At 40.6% G+C, this 25,348-nt stretch overlaps 1 protein-coding gene across 4 annotated transcripts; it reads left to right on the top strand.

The window, feature by feature from the left end:
* Positions 1 to 294: 294 nt before the first annotated feature.
* SSR1 (signal sequence receptor subunit 1) lies at positions 295 to 23,763 on the top strand (the record flags this gene model as incomplete). Of its 4 annotated transcripts, none has more annotated exons than XM_080710012.1 (8): positions 295 to 373; positions 3,331 to 3,443; positions 8,914 to 9,001; positions 11,682 to 11,944; positions 13,927 to 14,003; positions 15,696 to 15,774; positions 19,526 to 19,619; positions 23,696 to 23,763. In XM_080710012.1, 8 exons carry the CDS (start codon positions 295 to 297, stop codon positions 23,761 to 23,763), a joined length of 861 nt encoding a protein of 286 aa, XP_080566138.1. The 4 variants fall into 4 exon arrangements, with proteins under 4 accessions (XP_080566138.1, XP_080566137.1, XP_080566140.1 ...); XM_080710011.1 differs by having other exon boundaries at positions 23,666 to 23,763; XM_080710014.1 differs by having other exon boundaries at positions 3,331 to 3,447; positions 8,918 to 9,001; positions 11,886 to 11,944.
* Positions 23,764 to 25,348: the final 1,585 nt, after the last annotated feature.

The following is a 25,348-nucleotide window of genomic DNA, read 5'->3' as shown; positions in this document are numbered from 1 at the left end:
CGACTACTACAACTCTCGCGAGAGCTCCAGGGCCGCGTTCTCCCTCCCCGCCCAGCCAGCGGCCACGTGACCGCGCAGGGGGCCCGCGCTCCCAGCCTCTCGGAGGCGCGCGGCCACGTCGGCGGCGCCGGGCGGCCAGGGAGGGGGCGTGGCAAAGGCCGGTGCGTGGTACGCGCCCCGCCCCGCCCCGCCCCGCCCCGCCCCTTCCGTGGCCCGGATGTAGGGTAACGCCATTATCGCCGGAGCGGCCGAGAGCATTCGCGGACGGGGACAGGGCACTGGACCGGCCGCGCCATGAGACTCCTCCCCCGCCTGCTTCTGCTGCTCTTGCTCGTGTTCCCCGACGCCGATCTGCTCCGGGGCGGCCCGGGAGGTGAGGCGAGAGGCGAGGGCGCCGGGCTGGGCTGGCGAGGGCGCGCCGGCGACGGCAAGTTTGAAGCTGGAGGCGGCGGGACTGGGGGCCGCGGCGCCCGCCGGCCTCTCCCCGCGCCCGCCCTCGGGTCGTGGTGCCGCGGCGCCCGCGGGCCGGGCCGAGAGCCGGGCCGGAGCCGCCGCCGCCGGCCTGGCCCCCGGGCTCGCCCCCCGCCCCGCGCTCCCTGGGCTGACGTGTCCCTAGCGGCCACGCCGGGCGTCCGCCTTAATTCATTCTCATTCCCTGAAACTCGCTTTCTGCACTTAAATTACTAGAACATCGTTTTGCCGTCGTCTCTCCTTGTCAGCACCCCGATGCCTGTGTGATCGGGAGGCCCGGTTCCCAAAAAACTCCCCATCCTCCCCCCAGTTGTCATTCTCTACTTCCAGGTGGACTGAAGGATCCCGGTGGAAGGTCTCTCGTCGTTCTGCCCACTCTCTCCTTATCTTGTGACCATCTTTTGTTGGTTGGAAGCATAGTTTTGTGCTGGGGGGGGGGGAACAGTCGATTTTGAACTTTACCTTTTCTTAAAAAATACAGGTTTATTCATTCCAACAGTTAACCTGGGTTGAAAATAACTCAGATGGCAGAACAGAAAAATGTGCAACCTTGGCTTCTTGACATGGTATTTATTATGAACTTTGGTTTTCTAATTTGTAAGGCGAAAGAATTAGCCTAAGTGATCACTAGAATTTCATTCCGTTGAATTAGTTTTAGCAGTCTGTTGCCTAATCATGAGGACTGGTGTCCAGGAGTTATTTGGCCAAAGAAAGTGAAGTGACTGGTTTCTATATAGTTCTAGTGTAACTTTAAATTACTATCCCAATGATCTTTTAAACTTTTTTTTTAAATGATCTCTTAAGTCATGAATGTATTATTTTAGTCCTGGCGAGTAAGAGCCCAAGGTGAGGAAGACTTGACATGCATGGCTCATTATACACTTTTTCCTGGACATCGCATGTGCTGCCCTTCCCACCACTGGATTGCCACATCATCACTCTTTCTTAGAAGCGGTGGAAGAGTTGCTTTTTTAAAATGCTTTTAAGGGTCTTGGCTGAAATAGATTTAATGTGACTTATTTAGAATAGTGTTACCTGTAAAATTATAATTTATCATTTTTGGGCATTAACGTTTCTATTTTTACTTCGTGGTGTTAAGATGTATTTTCTCTGGGTAAGGTCATATGCTTGGGAAGCTGAGACAGGAGAATTGCAGGTTTAGGGCCAACCTCAGCAACTTAAGACACTCAGCAACTTAGTGAGATGCTGTTCCAAAATAAAAATATAAATAAAATAAGGCTGGCATGTAGCTCAGAGAGAGAATGTCCTTGGGTTCAATTCTCAGACATATGCACATATACACACAAAATGTCTTAAAATATATTTGGCAAAAATAATTGAATTTTTTCTTTGCTCTCAGTCTTGAAATTATAAACCTGTTGTACTAAGCAAAATGCCTTTCCTGCGGGTTAGTTTTTGCCATGGATAGGATATAGATATTTGCCCCTTGGAATTACATGTTATCACATTCTTTATTTTTTTAATTTTTTTATTTATTTTTTATTTTTTGGTGGTACTGGGGTTCCTGGAAGCCCTTCTACCTCCGGGCTACACTCCCAGACCTATTTTTTAAAATATTTTTTTATTTGGAAACAGGGTCTCTTAAGCCAGCAAGGCTAGCTCCGAACCAGCGTGATCCTCCTGTCTCCACCTCCCAAGCGCGGGGATTACAAGCGTGCGCCACCATGCCCGGCGCATGTTATCAAATTCTAAGAGTTTTAACTGTAGTCAGTTCTAACAACATTTATTGTCTACTTACTGAAAATGTTACTAGCTTTTATACCTAAGGGGTTTTGTTGTCCTTATGTTTTATTTTCATATGGTTAATGATAGGGATGAAATTTAAGGAATTTCTACTTTTGCAACAAACTTACTTTTTAATTTATTTAACCAACATTCTAGACTTCTTTCTTTGGGGTTCAAGGCATCTTTAATTTCTGCAGTTCATTTTTCCAAAGTTGGGTGATTCTTAAAATTGAGCAATATTTCCAATTAATATCAACATGCCGCTGTTAAGACTGCTGATAAGCCAGGTGTGGTGGCGCACGCTTAATCCCAGCATTCCGGAGGCTGAGACAGGAGGATTGCAGTTTGCAGACAACCCCAGCTACTTTGTGGAGGCCCTCCACAACTTAGTGAGACCCTGTTTCAAAATAAAGAATAAGCTGGGCGTGGTGGTGCACGCTTGTAATCCCTATGCTTGGGAGGCTGAGACAGGAGGATCACAGGTTTGAAGCCAGCCCAGCTACTTAGTGAGGCTCTCAGCAACTTAGTGAGACCCTATTTCCAAATAAAATATAAAAATAGGTCTGGGAATATAGCCTGGAGGTAGAAAGTCCCTGGGTTCCACCCTCAGTACCACCCCCCCCCAAAAAAAAAGAATAAAAAATAGGAAATAGGACAGGGGGTATAGCTTGAAGGTCAAATGCCCCTGGGTTCCATCCCCAGACCCACAAAAAAAAAAATTAAAAGACTACTGATAAAATAATACAAATATTCTGAAATGCATTCTAATTTAGCATCATTCAAGTGACCTGAAGATTGAACTACTATAGTGGGATGTTTTCTTATATATACCTGATATTAAGAAACAGAGCCGGGCGTGGTGGCACACACTTGTAATCCCAGCATTTGGGAGGCTGAGACGGGAGGATCACGGTTCACGGCCAACCTCAGCTACTTAGTGAGGCCATCTGCAACTCAGTGAGACCCTGTTTCAAAATAAAGAAAAGAAAATAGGGCAGAGGGTGTAGCTCAGAGGTCAAATGCCCCTGGGTTCCATCCCCAGTACTGCAAAAAAAAGGGAAACATTAGTATTCTGGGTAAAGTTTAACTGCTTATTTTGTATTTTATTGTTAGGCTCATTAGCAGCAGCTCAGGATCTGACAGAAGATGAAGAAACAGTGGAAGATTCAATAATTGAAGATGAAGATGATGAAGCTGAGGTAGAAGAAGATGAACCCACAGATTTGGTTAGTGTTCTTTTTATAGACAAGTTTGATATTCTTTTAGAGGTTTATTAAAGTTTATTGAACTTGGAATAATTGGGGCTAGTTATTTGAGTATGGAGTATAAACATTTTTTAGAGCAGAGAAAAAGATGGTACACTGAAGGAAGAGTTTAAAGTCACACAGATGGGTTTAGGAGGGTAACAGTGTGGTGGCACTGGCACTGCACTTAGCTTTCTGGCTTCTGTCTAGGTCTCTGTTTCCTCTTTCTTGCTTTCTCTCATACACTCAGCTGTCATTGAGTCTCATACATTGAGTGCCAGCACTGTGCTGGGTGTTAGGAACAAGGTCCTGAGAAGAGCACAGAGGTAGAGAAAATCTCTTAGATGTCATCCAGCTCTGAAATTTTTGTGATATAGTTACTGTTTGACAGTAAGAGTTTCAGCTGGAATCAGGATCATTGCAGCATTCTAGCTAATTTCATTTCCTCTTTGGAACTACTGTAATCTATCCTACACAGGTTTTTCTCTTTTCATGTTAAACTTGAACCTATAATGTCCAGCTTAGGAAACATTTTCTGATAGCTTTTGTTTTTACACTTAGACTTTTAGGGTATGTTTGACTGTTGTAAAAGTACAGCTGGATCATGGTTCAATGCTAGCCTCAGATACTTATTGAGAGGCCCTCTGCAACTTAGTGAGAGAGAGAGAGAGAGAGAGAGAGAGAGAGAGAGAGAGAGAGAGAGAGAGAGAGAAAGTGTATGTGTGTGTGTGTTTTAAACTGGGATCAAAACCAGGGCCTCGTTTATATTAGGCAAATACTATACTGCCTATATCTCCTACCCTTTTAAAAAAAACTTTTATTTTAAGACAGGATCTCACTAAGACTAAGTTGGCCAGGCAGGCCTCAAACCAAATGATCCTCCTGCCTCAGCCTCCCACGTAGCTGGGATTGGATGCATGTACCACCATACCTGTCTCCCAGTTTATTCTTTTTTAAATTTTTTTCTTTTTTCTTGTGTATGTGGCACTGGGAGTTGAACTCAGGGGTCTTCTACCCCTGAGCTACACCCCAGGCCCTATTTTATTTTGAAACAGGGTGTCACTAATTTGTAGCGGCTCTAAGTTTCTGAGGCTGGTCCCCCTATCTCAGCCTCCAAAGTACTAGGATTATAGGCATGCACCACCATGCCCAGCTCTAGTTTCTTCTTTAAAGAGTAACCAGTACAGTTCTTCTTTTCTGCAAAATATATATATATATAGCGAAACAACTTGCCAAGGTCACCAACAATCTGAGTGCTAAATTCCTGCCCCATTTTTTATAGTTCTAGTGTTTGAGCTCTTAGCATTGCTGATGACACTTTGGACCTTTCATGTTGTCTTCAATGGCACTCCTCTCTTAGTGTTCCCTGCCCAATGCTGCTGCTGGTTCTGTTACTACCTTCTCTTCTGCTCACTCCAAGCTACACCCTAGCCCTATTTTTTTTTTTTTTTTTTTTTTTTTTTTGGTGGTACTGGGATGAAACCCAGGGGCCTTTTACCTCTGGGCTATACTCTCAGACCTATTTTTTTATATTTTATTTGGAAACGGGGTCTCTTAAGCCAGCACAGCTGGCTTCGAACCTGCGCGATCCTCCTGTCTCCATCTCCCAAGCGTGGGGATTACAAGCGTGCGTCACTGTGCCCGGCCACCCCAGCCCTATTTTTTTATTCTTTAATTTGAAACAGGGTCTCACTGAGTTGCAAAGGGCCTCACTAAGTAGCTGAGGCTGTCTGCAAATGCCCAGCTTCACTCTCTTAATGTTGATGAAGCCTATGGTTATGGTTTTAACCACTGCCACCAATATTGATCAATATTGATGACTCAGATCTCATTTATAGCCACCTCCTTTATTGAGGTGCATATTTACATTTCCAGCTTTTCACAGGATAGCACTGTTTGGGTGCTCCATTGAGTACATTAGGTTGTCTTTTTTTCAGTGCCAGAGATTGAACCCAGGGGCATTCTACCTCCAAGCTACACCCCCAGCCATTTTTTTTATTCTTTATTTTGAGACAGGATCTCATTAAGTTGCTAAGGTCCTCAGCAGCTGAGGCTGGCTGAGAACCTGTCATCTTCCTGCCTCAGCCTCCCAAGTACTGGGATTATAAGCATGCACCACCATGCCCAGCTGTACATCAAGTTTTATATGTCCAAAAAAAAGCACTTATCATCCATCCCACCTTTGCAGATAACTTCCCATTTGGTAGGGCTCCAGTGATTTGTTTTTTTTTTGTTTGTTTGTTTGTTTGTTTGTTTGTTTTTTGGTGGTACTGGGGTTCCTGGAAGCCCTTCTACCTCCGGGCTACACTCCCAGACCTATTTTTACATTTTTTTTTTATATTTGGAAACAGGGTCTCCTAAGCCAACGCGCGCCGCTGGCTTCGAACCTGCGCGATCCTCCTGTCTCTGCCTCCCAAGCGCGGGGATTACAAGCGTGCGCCACCACGCCCGGCTGGCTCCAGTGATTTGAATGTTGCCTTCTTATATCTTCTATTTCTGTTTATTCTGCAACTCATTAATCAATGCTTAGTTGTGATTTCTCTTAATTCTTTCTCACGTATACCTTTTCCACTGTATTCCTACAGCTTATAGTTCTACCCTCTCTGTCTCTGTTCTCTTTCCAACTTGAGTGTCTTTTTCTTTTGAGATAGCATCTTGCAATTTTGCCTAAGCTGGTCTAGAACTTCATTCAAGCTGCCACCTCAGCCTCCATTATAGTTGACACTACAGGGACACCTCACAGTGATCAGCTCTTTGTACTTGGTCTTTTTTTCCAAAATAAAACCTTAACCAGCCGGGCATGGTGCCGTACACTTGTAATCCCCGTGCTTGGGAGGCGGAGACAGGAAGATCACACAGGTTGGAAGCCAGCCTCAGCTACTGAGTGAGGCTCTCAGCAACTTAGTGAGACCCTGTTTCCAAATAAAATATAAAATAGGTCTGGGAGTATAGCCCGGAGGTAGAAAAGCCCCTGGGTTTCACCCCCAGTACCACCAGAAAACAAAACAAAACAAAACAAAACAAAAAAACCTTAACCAGAGCTGGACATGGTGATGTACTCCTGTAATCCTTGTACTTGGAGACTGAGACAGGAAGACTGAAAGGTTTAAAAGTTAGCCTCAGCAATGAAGTGAGACTTTTAGCAACCTAACAAGAGCCTGTTTCAAAACAAAATTAGAAAGGAATGGGGATGTAACTCAGAGGCCAAATGCCCCTTTGTTCCACACACAAAAATTCCTAGTACCACACACCAGAAAGATAAAAGCTGGGTATGGTGATATATGCTTGTAATCTCAGTACTTGGGAGGCTGAGACAGGAGGATTGCAGGTTCACAGCCAGTCTCAGCTGTGAAATTTAGTGAGACCCTGTTTCAAAATAAAACGTAAAAATAGGGCTGGGAGTATAGCTTAGAGGTAGAATGCTGGAATTTAATCCTGAGTACCACAAAAAAAGAAGAAAAAACAACTGACTCTAAGTAAATGAATGGTATCATTAAGGGTACTTATAATACAAACCCTATTAAGTGTGGCTTGGAGGTAAAATGAATGCCTTCTCTTAAGAGTATGAGCTGGGTCTGGAGAATTTTATTTTTTAAAATTTATGTTTGTGTGTGTGTGTAGTGCTGGATATTGAATCCAGGGGTTCTACCTCTGAGCTACACCTCCAGCCCTATTTTTATTTTTTATTTGGAAACAGGGTCTCACTGAATTGGAAAGGGACTCACTAAGTGGCTGACTGAGGCTGACTTCGAACCTGCACAATCCTCCTGTCTCAGCCTCCCAAATGCTGGGATTACAAGCGTGCACCACCACGCCCAGCTCTGGAGAGTTTTAAAAGTAGGGTGCAGTCTTTGTCTTTGAGAAGTCTTACCTATGGGAAAAAAAGAGTGTTTTACATATATGAAAGGTCAAATGTTGGTAAATAATGATACCCGTAAGTATCTCAGTTTATTAAGTACCAGGATATTTCAAATAGATGATTACTTCAAATCCCCATTAGTGTCTGAAGAAATGATGTCCTGAGGTTTAACTTTTTTTTTCTTTTTCTTTTGTGGGTCTGGGGATGGAACCCAGGGGCTTTCGACCTCCGAAGTACACCTCCTGTCCTATTTTTTATTCTTCATTTTGAAACCGCGTCTCACTAAGTTCCAGAGGGCCTCACTAAGTAGCTGAGGTTGTCCATGAATCACGATCCTCCGGTCTCAGCCTCCTGAATGCTGGGATTATAAGCGTGCGCCACCACTCCCAGCTCTGAGATTTAACATTTTAAGTAAAAAGTTTGTTCACACTTTATTTAATTTTATTTTACTTATTTTTTTGTGGTGCTTGGAATTGAACCCAGGGGGCCTTTCTACATCTGAATTATACCCTTAGCCTATTTTAATTTTTATTTACAAACAGGGTCTCTAATTTTCTTAGAGCATCACTTAAGTTGCTGAGGCTGGCTTTGAACCAGTGATACTCCTTACTCAGCCTCCCAAGTACTGAGATTACAGATGTGCGCTGCCAAGCCCAGCATTTGATTTCTTTTCTTTTCTTTACCCTCTTTCCCTCCCTTCCTTCTTTCCTTTCTTTCTTCCTTTCTTTATCAGGAGATAGAACCCAGGGGCATATTTTGTTTCCGAGCTGCACCCCAATTCCTTTTTTTTGTTTTGTTTTGTTTTGCTTTTTTTTTTTTTTTTTTTTTTCTTTTGGTGGTACTTGGGGTGGAACCCAGAGGCTTTCTGCCTCCAGGCTATACTCCCAGACCTTTTTTATATTTTATTTGGAAACAGGGTCTCACTAAGTTGTTGAAAGCCTCACTAAGTAGCTGAAGCTGGCTTCGAACTTGTGTGATCCTCCTGTCTCAGCCTCCCAAGCATGGGGATTAGAAGCGTGCGCCACCACGTCCGGCCCATTTTTTTTGTTTTGTTTTGTTTTGAAACAGAGTTTCCCTAGGTTGCTGAGTCTCACTGTTGCTGAGGCCACCCTTGAACTTAGAATCCTCCTGCCTCACCTTCCCAGATGCTGGAATTACAGGCTTGTGCCACCACACCCAGCTCCATCATCTATTTTCTGTGACTGCTTTGATGCTGCAGCCTCAAAGTTTTGTATTCACAAGAGGAATCATAGGGCCCAATAAGCCCTATTTGCTGTTAGGTCTTTAAAAAAGGAAGTTTACTAATCCTGACTCCAAAATCTCACAGTTCAAAATGTCAGAATTCTAGCAGTGACGGCATTTCCTGGATGTTTTTGTTAGAAATACAGAATTTCAGGCTTCACCGAGGACCAGATCAGATCAACCATATCCTCAGGGAACTGATGTGTTCTAGAACTGATGCGATACAGTGAACTTCATACCACTCATACCAAGACAGTGAAGAAGCAATATTTTGTCCGAAATTTGTAGAAGTCTCTATATTTAAATGATGATTATTTTTCCTCTCATAGTAATTTTTAATGCTCTTCTTAGGCAGAAGATAAAGAGGAAGAAGATGCATCTGGTGAACCAGAAGCATCACCAAGTGCAGATACAACTATCTTGTTTGTAAAAGGAGAAGGTAATACAGAATTGTTAGTTTTAATGTGTATATAGGAGTTTATAAGTGTCAAACTTGCTTTTTGGGAAAAACTATTGGTATTTTTTTAATTTAATTTTTGGTACTAGGGATTGAACCTAGGGGCATTCTACCTCTGAGTTATTTCCCGCTCCAGCCTTATTATATTTTTCTTTTGAAGTAGAGTCTTACTAGGTTGCTGAGGTGGTCCTTGAACCTTCAACCTTCCTTTCTTAGCCTCCTGATTACTGGGATTACAGGCATGAGTCACCACACCCTGCTGATATTAAGATATTTATTCATATTCCTCTTCAACATAACAAATATTTCGCAAACAAGTATTTTGAAAAAATTTTACACACACACACATACAAGTGTCTGTACTGTAGGATTGCTGGAATTTAAGTAAGGGGAAAATAAATCCTATCCCTTTTATCTAGAAATGAATGTTCTTTTCAAACAACAATTTTTCAGAACTGGTTTTTTGTGGTGCTAGGGATTGAACCCAGGGGCATCTACCTCTGAGCTACACCCCCAGCCCAATTTTTTTTATCTTTTATTTTGAATCAGGGTCTCACTAAGTTGTGGAAGGCCTCGCTAAGTAGCTGAGGCTGTCTGTGAACCCAGATCCTCCTGTCTCAGCCTGCTAAGTACTGGAATTACAAGCATGTGCCACCACGCCCAACTAAGATACTATTTTAACTTTTACTTTTTTTTTTTTTTTTGGTGGTACTGGGGATGGAACCCTTCTAACTCCAGGCTACACTCCCAGACCTATTTTATATATATTTTTTTAATTTGGAAATAGGGTGTCTTAAGCCAGCAAGGCTGGCTTTGAACCTGCGTGATCTTCCTGTCTCTGCCTCCCAAGCGTGGGCCACCACACCTGGCTATTTTAAACTTTTTTAAACTGCCCCAGCAAATAAGTCTTATATTTTTTGTGTTTAAATATTAGTGAAAAAGCCGGGCGTGGTGGCGTACACTTGTAATCCCCGCACTTGGGAGGCTGAGACAGGAAGATTGCGCAGGTTCAAAGCCAGCCTCAGCTACTTAGTGAGGCTCTCAGAAACTTAGTGAGACCCTGTTTCCAAATAAAAAATATAAAGTAAGACTGGGAGTATAGCCCAGAGGTAGAAAGCTCCTGGGTTCTGCCCCCGGTACCACCAAAAAAAAATATAAATAAATAAATAAATAAATAAATAAATAAATAAATAAATAAATAAATATTAGTGAAATAATAGCTGGGCGTGGTGGCCCACGCTTCTAATTCCAGCATTCGGGAGGCTGAGACCTGAGGATCGTGGTTCGCGGACAGCCTCAGCTATTTAGTGAGGCCCTCTGCAACTTAATGAGACCCAGTTTCAAAATAAAGAATAAAAAATAGGGCAGGGGGTGTAGCTTGGAGGTCGAATGCCCCTGGGTTCCATCCCCAGACCTGCAAAGAAAAAAAAATAGTGAAATATTAAAGCTTTCCGGTTAGGCTTCAATTAAAGTGTAGGTTTCATTAAAAGAAAATATAGGTTGAATATTCCATATTTGAAAGGCTTGTGACTAGAAGTGTTTTAAATTTTCGATGTTTTTGAGTTTTGAAATATTTCCATACGCAAAATGAGATACCTTGGGAATGGGACTCAAGTTAAAAGGTGAAATTTATTTATATTTCACATATGCCTTATCCACATAGATGGAAGGTGATTTTAGACAGTATTTTCAACCCATTGGTTGAGATCAATTGTGGAACTTTCCACTTGCCTCATCATGTCACTGCTCAAAAAGTTTAAGATTTTGGAGCATTTCCTATCTTACTGTTAGGGATATTCAACCTATCTCTGTAACAGCTAATATTTATTGAGAGTTTCTGCAGTAGATACTGTTTTCAATATTTTACATGTATTATTAATCCTAACAAACCTTGTGGCCTATAGTTATTGTTGAACTGAGGTTTAGAGAGGTTAAGGAACTTCTCTGGGGTTACTCAGTTCATAGGTTGTGGTGACTGTTCAAACCCAGATTTGTCTGACCCCATATCCTGTGCTGTACTGGAAGGAACTCAGCTCAGTAGACTACAGTAAAATTATTGAAGACTTAATATTGAAAATTACTAATTTTCTAGGTCTGAATTTCCTATTTTATTTTCATGTATTCCAACTTTCCCAACATACTCTACACAAAGTATAATTTGATTAGGTGATTTTTTTTTTCATTTATTTTTGTAGCTGACTTACCTTCGGATTTGCACTTTGAATAGTTGTTTAATTGGATGAGGACTGCCAGAATAATTTTTTATGTTCTAGTACTCATTTTCCGATGAACTTCTTAGGCTTTTTATTATTTTCCTCTACATTTATTCGCATAGATCAACATACTGAGTTGTGTAATCCCTTGCATGATAATCTTACTGCCAAAAGTGCACAACTCCTTTCTTAGACCACGTAATTGGGTTGCAGTCTGGTCTGAAGTTGAGATGCGCAGTTCGCCCGTGAGTTGGCGTGCAGACGAGAGTTTCAGCTCATACTCCAGCTCAGTCAGTTGCTGGTATGTGATTGGAGTACTCTTTTGAAAAGGATTCTGAAAACCAAGTCCACATACAGTAGGAAAGTTTGCTAAATTCTATTTAGTAATGTCTGTTTCATTTTATACTCTGCGAATTGTTCTAATTTCTTGTCTTTGTTCTGTTTCTCAGATTTTCCAGCAAATAACATAGTGAAGTTCCTGGTAGGCTTCACAAACAAGGGGACAGAAGATTTTATTGTGGAATCCCTAGATGCCTCATTTCGTTATCCTCAGGACTACCAGTTTTATATTCAGAACTTCACAGCTCTTCCTCTGAACACTGTAGTCCCACCCCAGAGACAGGCTACGTTTGAGTATTCCTTCATTCCCGCAGAGCCCATGGGTGGACGACCCTTTGGTTTGGTCATCAATCTGAACTACAAAGATTTGAATGTAAGGCCCTTTAAAACTTTTTTTCTAAGGTTGCAGATGGGTGGGAACAGATGACATTGTTTATTAATATTTATTCAAGTGCCTATTTTTTGGTTGAAACTGATAGAAATCAGGAATGCAAAGATAAATTGCACAATTGTCTTCAAGTGTGTAATCCAGTGGGGAGATGGTCACAAGAGGCACTGAAACTTCTAAGCTTCAGCTTTGTGTAATTAGGTGCAGCTGTATGAGTGTGGAGTGCTGTGGGCTGGGTCTTAGGAAGCAGTGAGTCCCATAGTGGGTCTGTTACATGCTTACATGCTGATTTGTTTCGTACCAACTTTCTTTGCCTTTTGCCTATCTTACTGTTTTCCGTAACACTTTTTCCATTATTTTCTACATTCATAGATAAAATATAAATAGCTTCTTCTGTGCACATGCAGTGCTGGGTATTGAACCTCAGGATTCTACCTCTGAGCTATACCCCAGCCTTTTTTTTTTTGGGGGGGGGTACTAGAGGTTGAACCCAGAGCGATCCTACTTCCAAGCTATAACTTCAGCACAGCTATAACTTATTTACTTTTTGTTGTACTGGAGATTGAACCCAGATGCATTCTACCTCACCCCCAATCCGATTTTATTTTTTATTTTCAAATATGGTCTCATTAAGTTGCTGAGGCTGTCCTCAAGCTTGTGATCCTTCTGTCTCAGCTTTCTAACTATTGGGATTACAAGGGTGTGCCACCATGCCTAGCTTTTATTTTTTATTTTGAAACAGGGTCTTGTTGAGGGACCTTGCTAAGTTGCTTAGGCTGGCCTGAAACTTGTGACCCTCTTGCCTCCATCTCCCAAGTACTGGCATTATAGGCATGTGCCACCATGCCCGGCTCTAACTTTTTTTTTTTTTTTTTTTTTTTTGCGGGTCTGGGAGTGGAACCCAGGGCCATTTGACCTCCAAGCTACACCCCCTGCTCTATTTTTTATTCTTTATTTTGAAACCGGGTCTCACTGAGTTGTAGAGGGCCTCACTAAGTAGCTAAGGCTGTCTGTGAACCGCGATCCTCCTGTCTCAGCCTCCCGAATGCTGGGATTCCAAGCATGCGCCACCACGCCCAGCTTATAACTAGTTTTTGTTTTTTTTTTTTAATACACTTTTAGCCGGGCATGGTGGCGCATGCTTGGAATCCCTGCGCTTGGAAGGTGGAGACAGGAGGATCGCGCAGGTTCGAAGCCAGCCATGCTGGCTTAAGAGACCCTGTTTCCAAAAATAAAAAAGTATAAAATAGGTCTAGGAATGTAGCCGGGAGGTAGAAGGCTTCCAGGAAACCTAGTACCACCAAAAAAATAAAAAAATATACTTTTATTGGTGATATTAGCACTCTAGCCTCTGCTGTTTGTAATCTTGCAAAACAAGGAAGAAAGCATAGAAATGTATAACAGTAGCTGTAGCAGCAGATTGCTAAGAACTAGCCTGAAACCATTTTTTTTTGGGTAGTACTGGGGATCAAACCTAGGAGAATTCTACCTCTGAGCAACACTCCAGCCCCATTTTTGTTCTTTATTCTGAAACAGGGTCTCTCTGAGTTACAAAGGGGTTCACTAAGTAGTAGCTGAGGCTGTCCTCAAACCACTATCCTCCTGTCTGCCTCCTGAATGCTGGGATTACAAGCATGTAGCCACCATGCCCGACAACTTTGTTTCTTTCTGCAAGTTTTGTCTCATTTTTTACTCTGCTTTTCTGTTTCTTTATACTGCCTTCTCACCACTTTCCAAGGGAAGTGGAGGACAACTTTGGCAAAATTGGAGATGTTTTAATTTTATAATAGAAATGAACATCAAAGAGTTGAGTCCCTGGTAATGAATAATGCAATTATATATAATTTTGTTGAATCTTACTTAGTGATAAGAAAGCTTTATTAATCTGTTAAGGTAGTTTTAAGAAATCTTTTAAACTTTTTTCCTTTAAATTCATTTCAGATTTTTATAATTTTTTTTTTAAACAGGGCAATGTATTCCAAGATGCTGTCTTCAATCAAACAGTTACAATTATTGAAAGAGAGGATGGGTTAGATGGAGAAACGTAAGTGAAAGTTGCAGTGTGTAGATATCTCATAAGGTACAACTGGAAGGCGTGCTTTGATTTCAAAATTTTGTTTTTTGGTTATTTATTTATTTATTTATTTATTTATTTATTTATTTATTTTGGTACTGGGAGTGGAACCCAGAGGCTTTCTACCTCCAGGCTATACTCCCAGACCTATTTTGTTTTATTTTATTTATTTATTTATTTTTGGTAGTACTGGGCATGGAACCCAGAGGCTTTCTACCTCCGGGCTATACTCTCAGACCCATTTTATATTTTATTTGGAAACAGGGTCTCACTAAGTTGCTGAGAGCCTCACTAAGTAGCTGAGGCTGGCTTTGAACCTGCACGATCCTCCTGTCTCATCCTCCCAAGCACGGGGATTACAAGCATGCGCCGACTCGCCCAGCTGAAAGTATTTTTTAAGTGATTAAAATGGAATGGACTATACAGATTTGGTGAAATCCTTAACATATACGTTCGTACTTTAGGTTAGGTTATTCTTATACCAAGAAGAAAGATGGTTGAAACTAAAAATTTTTTTAAAAGATAGTAGTTGATTCGTGGCCAGCCTTAGCAACTTAGTGAGGCCCTGTGAAATTTCGTGGGACCTTATTTCAAAATCAAAAAGTAGGATGTCGGGCGTGGTGGCACATGCTTGTAATCCCAGCATTCGGGAGGCTGAGACTGTAGGATCACGGTTCACGAACAGCCTCAGCTACTTAGTGAGGCCCTCCGCAACTTAGTGAGACCCTGTTTCAAAATAAAGAATAAAAATTAGGGCAGGGGGTGCAGCTCTGAGGTTGAATGCCCCTGGGTTCCATCCCCAGACACCCCCCCCCCAAAAAAAAAAAAAAAAAGTGGGGCTGGGTGTGTAGTCCAGGTAACATGCCCTGGGTTTACTCCTTAGTACTACAAAAAAAGTAAGGTTGTTTTTAGAAAGTTGCTTTCTAGCCTTCTGAATTCTTAACTGTTCTATGCTCTCAAGCTGAAGCTAATGATTAAGCTAAGTCATACCTCTAAAGTTACTAATTTTGTATAAATTATAGTGTTTTATTTTAAAAAATTATTTTTCCGTGAATGATGGTAATCATAATTTCTTATTGTGGAGTTATATATAATTCACCTAAAGTAATGTTTATTAACTTATTTATTTATTTATTTATTTATTTATTTATTTATTTATTTTGGTGCTGGGGGTTGAACCAAGTGGCATTCTACCTCTGAACTATACGCCCAGCCCTATTTTATTTAATTTTATTTTTTTTGAAACAGGGTCTCACTAAGTTGCTGGGTCTGGCTGTGAACCTGTGGTCATCTTTTCTCAGCCTTCAAAGGATCAGGATTACAAGTGTGTGCCACCACTCCCAACTACTAAAGTAATTTTTAAACTTAGTTGTGCAAAATCTAAAATTTAATACAGATAAAACCTAATGTAATTATATAAACTGAGCTTTGAATAAAGCATAAATTATCAAAATTTTATTCATTATAGATCAAATTATGTTTTTGTTGAGAAACTGATTTTAATATCAAAGAAAATTTATAAAATGGATTGTCTGGATCTGAGTTAAAAATAATCTTATTCCTTTTCCCCACAAGTTATGTCATATGTTAGAATTATAGTTATAATTAATTATGGTATTTCTAAAGAATTAAAGCTAGTTTTTATTTTCTCCTTTATGGCAGAATTTTTATGTATATGTTCCTTGCTGGTCTTGGACTTCTGGTTGTCATTGGCCTTCATCAGCTCCTAGAATCTAGAAAGGTAATTAGAGTTAAACAGTTCTTAATACCGTATTTCTGAAGTTGTGATACTGAGTTAAGCACACCTAGTTCTTTATGGTTTATTACTCTCACTATAGGTTTATAGATTTACAGCTTTATTGTACTTTTGAAAATGAAATCCAAAAATATGACCTTGTTTTGTGTGATTTGAATTTGTTCAGACTTTCATACATGCCTGCAATTAGTGTCTTTTTTTTTTTTTTTTTTTTTTTAGTAGGGTGGAACCCAGGGGCATTCTACCTCTGAGCTACACCCCCAGCCCTGTTTTTTATTCTTTATTTTGAAACAGGGTCTCCCTGAATTTCAAAGGGCCTCATTGAGTAGTAGCTGAGGCTGTCCTTGAACCAGGATCATCTCTTCTCAGTCTCTCATCAAATGCAGGGATTACAAGTGTTCTCCACTACACCTGACTCAATTTGTGTCTTATATACACCCTCCAGAGTTACTTTTATTCTTACTGTTATTGCAACTCTAAAGTATGCTCAGAGCTGGGCATGGTAATGCATGTTTGTAATTCCAGCATTTGGGAGGCTGAGACATGAGGATTGAGGTTTGTGGACAGCCTCAGCTACTTAGTGAGGCCCTTGCAACTCAGTGAGACCCTCTTTCAAAAAAAAGAATAAAAAGTAGGGCTGGGGAATGTATCTCAGAGGTAGAATGCCCTGGGTCCCATCCTCAGTACCGTAAAAAAAAAGGAAAGAAATTTATTTTTTTATTGTTATTTAATTCCTAAGTATAAAGGAAAAAAGAACCATTGTATCATTTCGTCCATCAATGGTCTAATAACATGAAGTTTTATTTTATTTGTGGTATTGGGGGTGGAACCCAGGGGTATTTTACCTCTGAGCTACATCATCAGCCCTATTTTTTATTCATTAATTTTGAAACAGGCTCTCACTGAGTTGCAAGGGCCTCGCTAAGTAGCTGAGGCTGCCTGCAAACCTGATCCTCCTGTCTCAGCCTCCCAAATGCTGGGATTACAAGCATGCACCACCATGCCCGGCTCCTGATAATGGAGTCTTTAAAGCCTGAAAACAAGCTGAATGTGATGGCACATGCCTGTAATCTCAGTACTTGGGATGTTGAGACTGAAGAGATCTCGGGTTTGATGCCAGCCTCGGCAATGTAGTGAGACCCTGTTTCAAAAACAGAAAGATAAATTGGGCCAGGTGTGATGGTGCAGCCCTGTAATTCTAGTACTTGGGAGACATAGGAGAATCACAGGTTTGAGATCAGCCTCAGCAATTTAGCGAAACTCTGAACAACTTACCTAGACTGTTTCATAGAAAAAAAATTAAAATGGCTTGGCCGGGTGTGGTGGCGCATGCTTGTAATCCAGCACTTGGGAGACTGACACAGGAGGATCGCACAGGTTCAAAGCCAGCCTCAGCTGCTTAGTGAGGCTCTCAGCAACTTAGTGAGACCCTGTTTCCAAATTAAAAAAAAAAATATATATATATGTATATGCGCGCGCGCACATGCGCGCGCACACACACACACACACACACACACACACACACACACACACACACACACACACACACACACACACACTAGGTCTGGGAGTATAACCGGGAGGTAGAAAGGCCTTGGTTTCACCCCCACTACCACCAAAAAAAAAATAAGAAGGGCTTGGGGTGTAGCTCAAAGGTAGAATGCCTCTGGCTTCAATCCCCAGTACCACGTACTCAAACACATACACACACACAAAATAAGGCTGGAAGTCTAGGTTAGAGGTAAAATGCCCTTGCGTTCAATTCCCAGTACCCCAAAAACGAAAAAGCCTGAAAATAATTGTGAAGAATTTTTTTCCCCAGGTATTGAGGATAGAACCCTGGGGGATTCTACCTCTGAGCTACACCCCCAGTCCTATTTTTTATGTATTTTGAAACAGGGTCTCACTGAGTTGCAAAGGGCCTCACTAAGTAGCTGAGGCTGTCTGCAGACCACCAACCTCCTGTCTCAGTCTCCCAAATGCTGGGATTACAATCATGTATCACCATGCCTGGCATTTCTAGTTTTCATTATTTTTTGAAACAGGGTCTCACTAAGTTCCCAAGAGCCTCACTTGGTCTGCAATCATTGTCTTAGACTCTCAAGTACTGGGATTACAAGCGTGCACCACCATGCCTGGTTTAAGAATACTTTTCTTTTAGGCCGGGCTTGGTGGCGCATGCTTGTAATCCCTGCACTTGGGAAGCTGAGACAGGAGGATCGCACAGGTTCAAAGCCAGCCTCAGCTACTTAGTGAGGCTCTCAGCAACTTAATGAGACCCTGTTTCCAAATAAAATATAAAATAGGTCTGGGAGTAGAGAAAACCTTTTTTTTTTTTTTTTTTTTTTTTTTTTGCGGGAACCCAGGAGCTTTCTACCTCCAAGCTACACCTCCAGCCCTATTATTTTCCTTTATTTTGAAACAGGGTTTCACTGTGTTGCAGAGGGCCTAAATAGCTGAGGCTGTCCGTGAACCTTCTGTCTCAGCCTCCCAAATGCTGGGATTATAAACTTGTGCCACCATGCCCAGGTGTGTGTGTGTGTGTGTGTGTGTGTGTGTGTGTGTGTGTGTGTGTGTGTGTGTGTCTGTCTGTCTGTCTGACGGTGGAACCGTTTTTTTACTTGTAGTAAAAACTAGAAGTTAGGTCTTCTAGTTTTTTAAACTAGAAGACTAGTTTAAATCTTCCTGAACCTTAATCTTCTTAGAACCTTAATCTTCCTGTCTCAGCCTCCCAAGTACTGGGATTACAGATATGTGCCACCACACTAGTTTAACTGTGTAGTGACAGGTTACCAGATTTTCATAGAATAGTATGGGGTTTTGCTTAATGATATTGTTTTAAATGTATATTTAGGGAAACCTTAACCAGAAATTAAACTAGGTTTTTAAAAAACTAGAAATAGGTCTGGGAGTATAGCCTAGATTTTTTTACTTCTAGGCTATACTCCCAGACCTATTTTATACTTTATTTGGAAACAGTCTCACTAAGTTGCTGAGAGCTTAATTAGCTGAGGCTGGTTTCAAACCTGTGTGATCCTCCTATCTCAGCCACACCTGGCTTTTTTATTTTTTTACTTTTTTTTTTTTTGCGGGTCTGGGGATGGAACCCAGGGCCATTTGACCTCCGAGCTACACTCCCTGCCCTATTTTTTATTCTTTATTTTGAAACCGGGTCTCACTGAGTTACAGGCCTCACTAAGTAGCTGAGACTGTCCACGAACCACGATCCTCTGGTCTCAGCCTCTCGAATGCTGGGTTTACAAGCGTGTGCCAGCATGCATGGTTGACACACCTGGCTCTTTTTTTTTTTTTTTTTAACTGGCTGGCTGGCTGGCTTGCTTTATTTATTTATTTGTTTATTTGTTTATTTATTTATTTATTTTGTGGTACTGGGGATGGAACCCAGGGGCTTTCTACCTCCAGGCTACACCCACAGTCCTATTTTTTATATTTTATTTGGAAACAGGGTTTCATTAAGTTGCTGATAGTCTCACTAAGTAGCTGAGGCTGGCTTTGAACCTATGTGATCCTCCTGTTTCAGCCTCCCAAGTACTGGGATTACAAGCGTGCGCCACCACGCTCAGCAACACATCTGGCTTTTTTAAAAATACATTTAACACTAGAAAAGAGCAGTTTATTTACTAAGACATTCAAATTTGAGTTTCTTGATTGTGTTTTAAAATTTGGATGAACTATATAATGGAACACCTTTAAAAAATGTCTTTATTTCTCTTAGCGCAAGAGACCCATACAGAAAGTAGAAATGGGTACGTCAAGTCAGAACGATGTTGACATGAGTTGGATTCCCCAGGAAACTTTGAATCAGATCAGTAAGTAGTCTTCCAAACTCGTTAGGGTGTTTTTCTCTTTAAGTGGAAATTAAATATTTCAGAATTAGCAAAAATGTGTGGTCTGTACTATTATTATTATTATTATTATTATTATTACTATTATTAGTGTGTGTGGTATTTTATTTGGAAACAGGGTCTCACTAAGTTACTGAGCCTCACTAAGTAGCTGAGGCTGGCTTCCAACTTGAATGATCCTCCTGTCTCAGCCTCCTCCTAAGTACTGGGATTACAAGTGTGCACCACCAGGCTTGGCTGTCAGCATTCATTCATTCATTCATCCATTCATTTATTGGTGGTACTGGGGGTAGAACCCAGGGGCTTTCTACATTCGGGCTATACTCCCAGACATATTTTATATTTCGTTTGGAAACAGAGTCTCACTAAGTTGTAGAAAGCCTCACTCATAGCTGAGGCTGGCTTCAAACCTGTGTGATCCTCCTGTTTCAGCCTCCCAAGCGTGGGGATTACAAGCATGTGCCACCACGCCAGGCTGTCAGTCTTATTTATTATTTCTTCTCTTCATTATTTGTATAATCTTTAGTGAAATGATTAATGAAGACTTTAAAGATTTATATTTTTGTAGTATTTTCATGCTTTCTATTAGAAATACTTCCAGACCTGCAATTTATTCTCAAATGTGTTGTTAATTCTCTACAATCCTAATCTGTTTCCTATCTCTTTTTTTCCTCCTGTTGCTTCAGTGCAGAGTAGAAGAGGTGAGGAGATTATTTTTTGATGGTGTTTGCAAGAGCTTTGGGCTTTGGGGGGGTTGCATAGCATATGAATATTTTACAAGTTTAATGAGTAATGGGACAGTTTTCTAATACAATATTCATTAGGAAAGCTACTCATTGCTATTCGAAAGAATAAACCTAAAATACTACATGATAGTTTATGTAACAGGTACATTTCCATTTTATTACAATGGCAGCTTGTTAAAATAACAGTTTATAAAAAGAAATGTAAAAATTTTTTGTTTATTGAAGGACTTAAGAGTATTATGAAAGCAGTACAGACTCATTGTAAAAAGCTATACAAAAGTGAAAAGGCCATTAATTCCTAGTGCCATTAATCACATTTTCTATAAATAATTGATGTTTATTTTTTACAAGTATTTCTACATATGTGTTCCTATATGAATGTTTAGCACAAAGGATTTGCTGGCCATGCAGTTCTTCAAGTTCAGTTTTAATGCGTTAGATATTTTTATGCAAGTTACATATATATTTGCCTTGTTTTAATAACTAGATAGTATTTTATATAAATGTGCCATAATACATAATTATGCCGTTTTTTGTGTGTGTGGGGGGGTTTGGGGATGGAACCTAGGGGGCATTTGACCTCCAAGCTACACCACGTGCCCTATTTTTATTCTTTATTTTGAAACAGGGTCAGTTGCAGAAAGCCTCACTGAGTAGCTGAAGGCTGTCCGCGAACCGGGATACTCCAGTCTCAGCCTCCCAAATGCTGGGATTACAAGCGTGTACCACTAATAATGCCTTTTTATTTTTTATTTTGAAGTGGGGTCTTACTAAATTGGTGAGGCCCTCACTCAGATCCTGAGACTGTCCTGGAACCTGCACTCCTCCTTTCTCAGCCTCCTCAAGTACTAGAATTTCAGGCATACACCAGGCTTATTCTTTGTTTTTTGAAACAGTTTTCTCTGGGTTGCTGAGAGTCTTGTTAAGTTACTGAAGCTGGTCTCGAACCTGTAATCTTCCTGTCTCAGCCTCCCAAGTACTGGGATTACAGATATGTGCCACCACACTAGGTTAACTATGTAGTGACAGGTTACCAGATTTTCATAGAATAGTATGGGGTTTTGCTTAATGATATTGTTTTAAATGTATATTTAGGGAAACCTTAACCAGAAATTAAATTAAGAATGAAGCATTATGAAATGTAACTTTCTAGCTATGTGTGTCTCTCCTCCGTGTGTGTGTGTGTGTGTGTGTGTGTGTGTGTGTGTGTGTGTTTTGCTGGTATCGAACCCAGGGCCTCACTTATCTTGGCAAATACTCTCCTACTGAACTTCATCTCTGGCTCAGCTTTTCTTTTTCTTTGTACTGGGGATTGAACCCAAGGACATTCTACTTTGAAGCTTCACCCCAGCACTATTTTTTTAAATTTGTATTTTGAAACTGTCCTGCAAGGTTGACAAGATTCTCACTACTTACTGTGGCTGTCCTTGAACCTGTCATCTTCCTGTGTTAGCCTCCCAAGTACCAGTTGTATGCCACCACACCTGGCTCCAAATTTCTTGTTAAGTCAGGGATCAGTTAGAAAACTTACTTCTAGAAAATAAGAAAAAGTGCCAAGCATGGTGATGGGCACCTGTAATTCCAGCTATGCTTCGGGAGCTGAGGCAGGAGGATCTCTGTCTGAGGTCAGCTTGGGAAATTGTGAGATCCTATCTCACAATAAAATTTGAAGCTGTGGTGGCACACGCTTGTAATCCCAGCACTTGGAAGACTGAGACAGGAGGATCGCAAGTTTGTGGCCAGTCTCAGCTACTTAGTGAGGCTCTCTACAACTTAGTGAGGTGATGTTTCAAAAATAAAGAATAAAATATAGGGCTACGGGTGTAGTTTGGAGGTAGAATGCCCTTGAGTTTCATCCCCAGTACCACAAAACATAAAATTTAAAAAGGGTTGAGGATACAGCTCAAAAGTAGCATACCCCTTGGTTCGATCCCTAGTACTGCAAATAAAAGTAAGAAAAGAAGATAGTAATGGTCAGGGAGAAGATATGCCTAGCCTTTTTTTTCTTTTTGGTGGTGGTACTGGGGTTCCTGGAAGCCCTTCTACCCACCGTGCTACACTCCCAGACCTATTTTATAATTTGGAAACAGGGTCTCTTAAGCCAGCAAGGCTGGCTTCGAACCAGTGCGATCCTCCTGTCTCCACCTCCCAAGCGTGGGGATTACAAGCGTACGCCACCATGCCCCGCTTGCCTATCCTTTTTTAAAGAAATGCCTAGATGTTTTCTCTTAATGAATAAAAGTGGAAAAACCACAAGTTTATTTTCTATTTAATAAACCATATTAAGAATTTAATGTAGAAGATAAAGAGATATAAAAAGATGATGTTATGTGCAAAAGAATGGTTTGAGCATTTAAGTATTAATTTTGTGTATCTGGTTGCTTATTACCAAAAAAGAAGCAAACTGCATGATTGCATTTATAAATAGTAAATCTTCCAGCTGGGCGTGGTGGCGCACACTTATAATCCCAGCATTTGGGAGGCTGAGACAGGAGGTTCACAGTTCGAGGGCAGCCTCAGCTACTTAGTGAGGCTCTTTGCAACTCAGTGAGACCCTGTTTGAAAATAGAGAATAAAAAATAGGGCTGGGGGTGTAGCTTGGAGGTAGAATGCCCCTGGTTCCATTCCCAGTACCACACACACACACACAAAAAGTAAATCCTCGATTAGAAACTTACATAAATATTTTTGAGCTGCAGATGTAACACTTTTAAAACTATTTTTTAGCCAGGCGTAGTGGCACATGCTTGTAATCTCCGCGCTTCGGAGGCTGAGACAGGAAGATTGCGCAGGTTCAAAGCCAGCCTCAGCTACTTACTGAGGCTCTCGGCAACTTAGTGAGACCCTGTTTCCAAATAAAATAGAAAATGGGTCTGGAAGTATAGCCTGGAGGTAGAAAGACTCTCCACCCCTAGTACCACCCAAAAACAAAAAACAAAAAAACTATTTTTAAAAGTATTTACTTACGCATGTATAAACATGTTAAGTTGTAGTACTCAAGATTTTGCATGGTATTTTACAGTAGTAGAACAATCAAGATCAGATGTTTTTCTCACTAGTTCCAAAACAAGTTTCATTTTAACTGTAGTTCCCCTTGAAAGATCATTTTAAAGGCTATTTTAGAAACCTGTAGCCAGTTAGGAGGCATTTGTCATTACACGTCCTTGCATGAGTTGTGTGTGTATTTTGAACTTAGTGGTAAAGTTGAAGGAAAATACTTTTTTTTTAAATGTTCTTTGCATCCAATAGACTTACGATAATCAGACAAGTTTAAAACATTCTCTTTTCTTTCAGATAAAGCTTCGCCAAGAAGGGTGCCCAGGAAGCGGGCGCAGAAGAGACCAGTGGGATCTGATGAGTAAATGTCCTTTGTGCAACAATTCAGTCTGTACTTACCCTGCCCTAATGTTTTCGGCCTGATGGGAATTAGTGCAGAGAAGCCATATCACCATAGAAGGCAACTACTACTTATGTGTGGACTGAGCAATCAGAGTCTGTGGCGATAATATTGCTGAAAATGCACTGCATTCATTTTTCTAAAGTAACAAATTTGGTTTTTTTTTAAACCATTAAAATCTATGTGTGTGCGTGTGTATGTATGTGAGCATTTGGTCTTACCAGAATCATTGTTGAACTGCCTGCAACATGCCTTTAGAATACTAAATATAAGCCGGGTGTGGCTGAGACAGGAGGATCGCACAGGTTCGAAGCCAGCCTCAACTGTCTTTAAGAGACCCTGTTTCCAAATAAAATATAAAATAGGTCTGGGAGTGTAGCCCGGAGGTAGAAGGCCCCTGGGTTCCATCCCCAGTACCACCCCCCCAAAAAAAAAAAAAAAAAAACTAAATATAATGCTGTTATCTCTACTTTTTGACATTTTCTGATTTTTGCCCCCAAACTCAGTATTTGCCTCTAATTTGATTATAGATGTCCTGACTCAATCTATTTTTTTTTTAATTTGGAATGTCTCAAATCCCAGTTGATGGCACAAATTAGCATCTTTTTAAAATTGTTTTTCTATAACGTATTCTAAAGGCATGAGCAAGAGTAGCTGCTTTTTTAGCAATAGAATTGTTTTTGGTATTTTGCTATTGTTTACTATAATGCGCACCTTCAGGAAACTTTCCAAATGGATTCAAGGAATTTTGGAAACAAAATTGTGAAACATGAGAATTCTGACATCAGTATATAAATCCCACCTCTAGCCCCACCCCTTTTTTTAAACAAAAAAGAAAATGGTACATTGTACAAGCTGAGTTGTTGTCCATTGTTTTTGTTTCTGACTGAGAGTGAGCTCTGAAATGATCTTGGACCTAGTTGAGCTTTTCTTGTTTGTCATTGGTTTTTACAGTGCTGGGGATCTGAACCAAGGCCTCTTGCATGATAGGCAAAAACTAGATCCCTAGCCTTGTCTTTTTTTAATTTAAGAGAGAATTTTGTTTTCTTTTGTATAAGTATCCTCTCTTCAGAAAAGGTGCCTTGGTCTACAGACTGAATAGATCACATTATAGGTGCAAAGATATATTCCAGATAACTTTAATATACAAAAATGTGAATTGGAAATTTTTAAAGCAGTTACATAATTGTTTCTTTTCTAATCTTTTGGAAATTAGAAAAATCTGGAAAATTTCAATCATTTAAGCATGTAAGACCTCAAAACCAATGAAATTTGACTTCATAAAATCCTCTTAGTTACTTTTGCCATACACAGTAAATTAAGTTTGACATTATTGTCAAACTGGATAAAGAATAAAGTAAAAGTATGGACAAATAAGAGACTTTCCCCCTTTGTCTTTAAGCCATATTCTCTCAACATAATATTTTATAATGGTAAATGAAATTTTAGTGGCTCCTTAATTTCTGAGCTGTCTTCATTCTCATCCTCTGTGTATTCCCCACATACTCATGCCCACCAAAACGAAGAAGAAAACAACAAAACAATACATA

This window comes from Muscardinus avellanarius, assembly GCF_963383645.1.
Source record: "Muscardinus avellanarius genome assembly, chromosome: 14".
NCBI lineage: Eukaryota > Metazoa > Chordata > Mammalia > Rodentia > Gliridae > Muscardinus > Muscardinus avellanarius.
The sequence above is the reverse complement of the archived record's forward strand: the minus strand, read 5'-3'. Positions and strand labels throughout refer to the sequence as shown.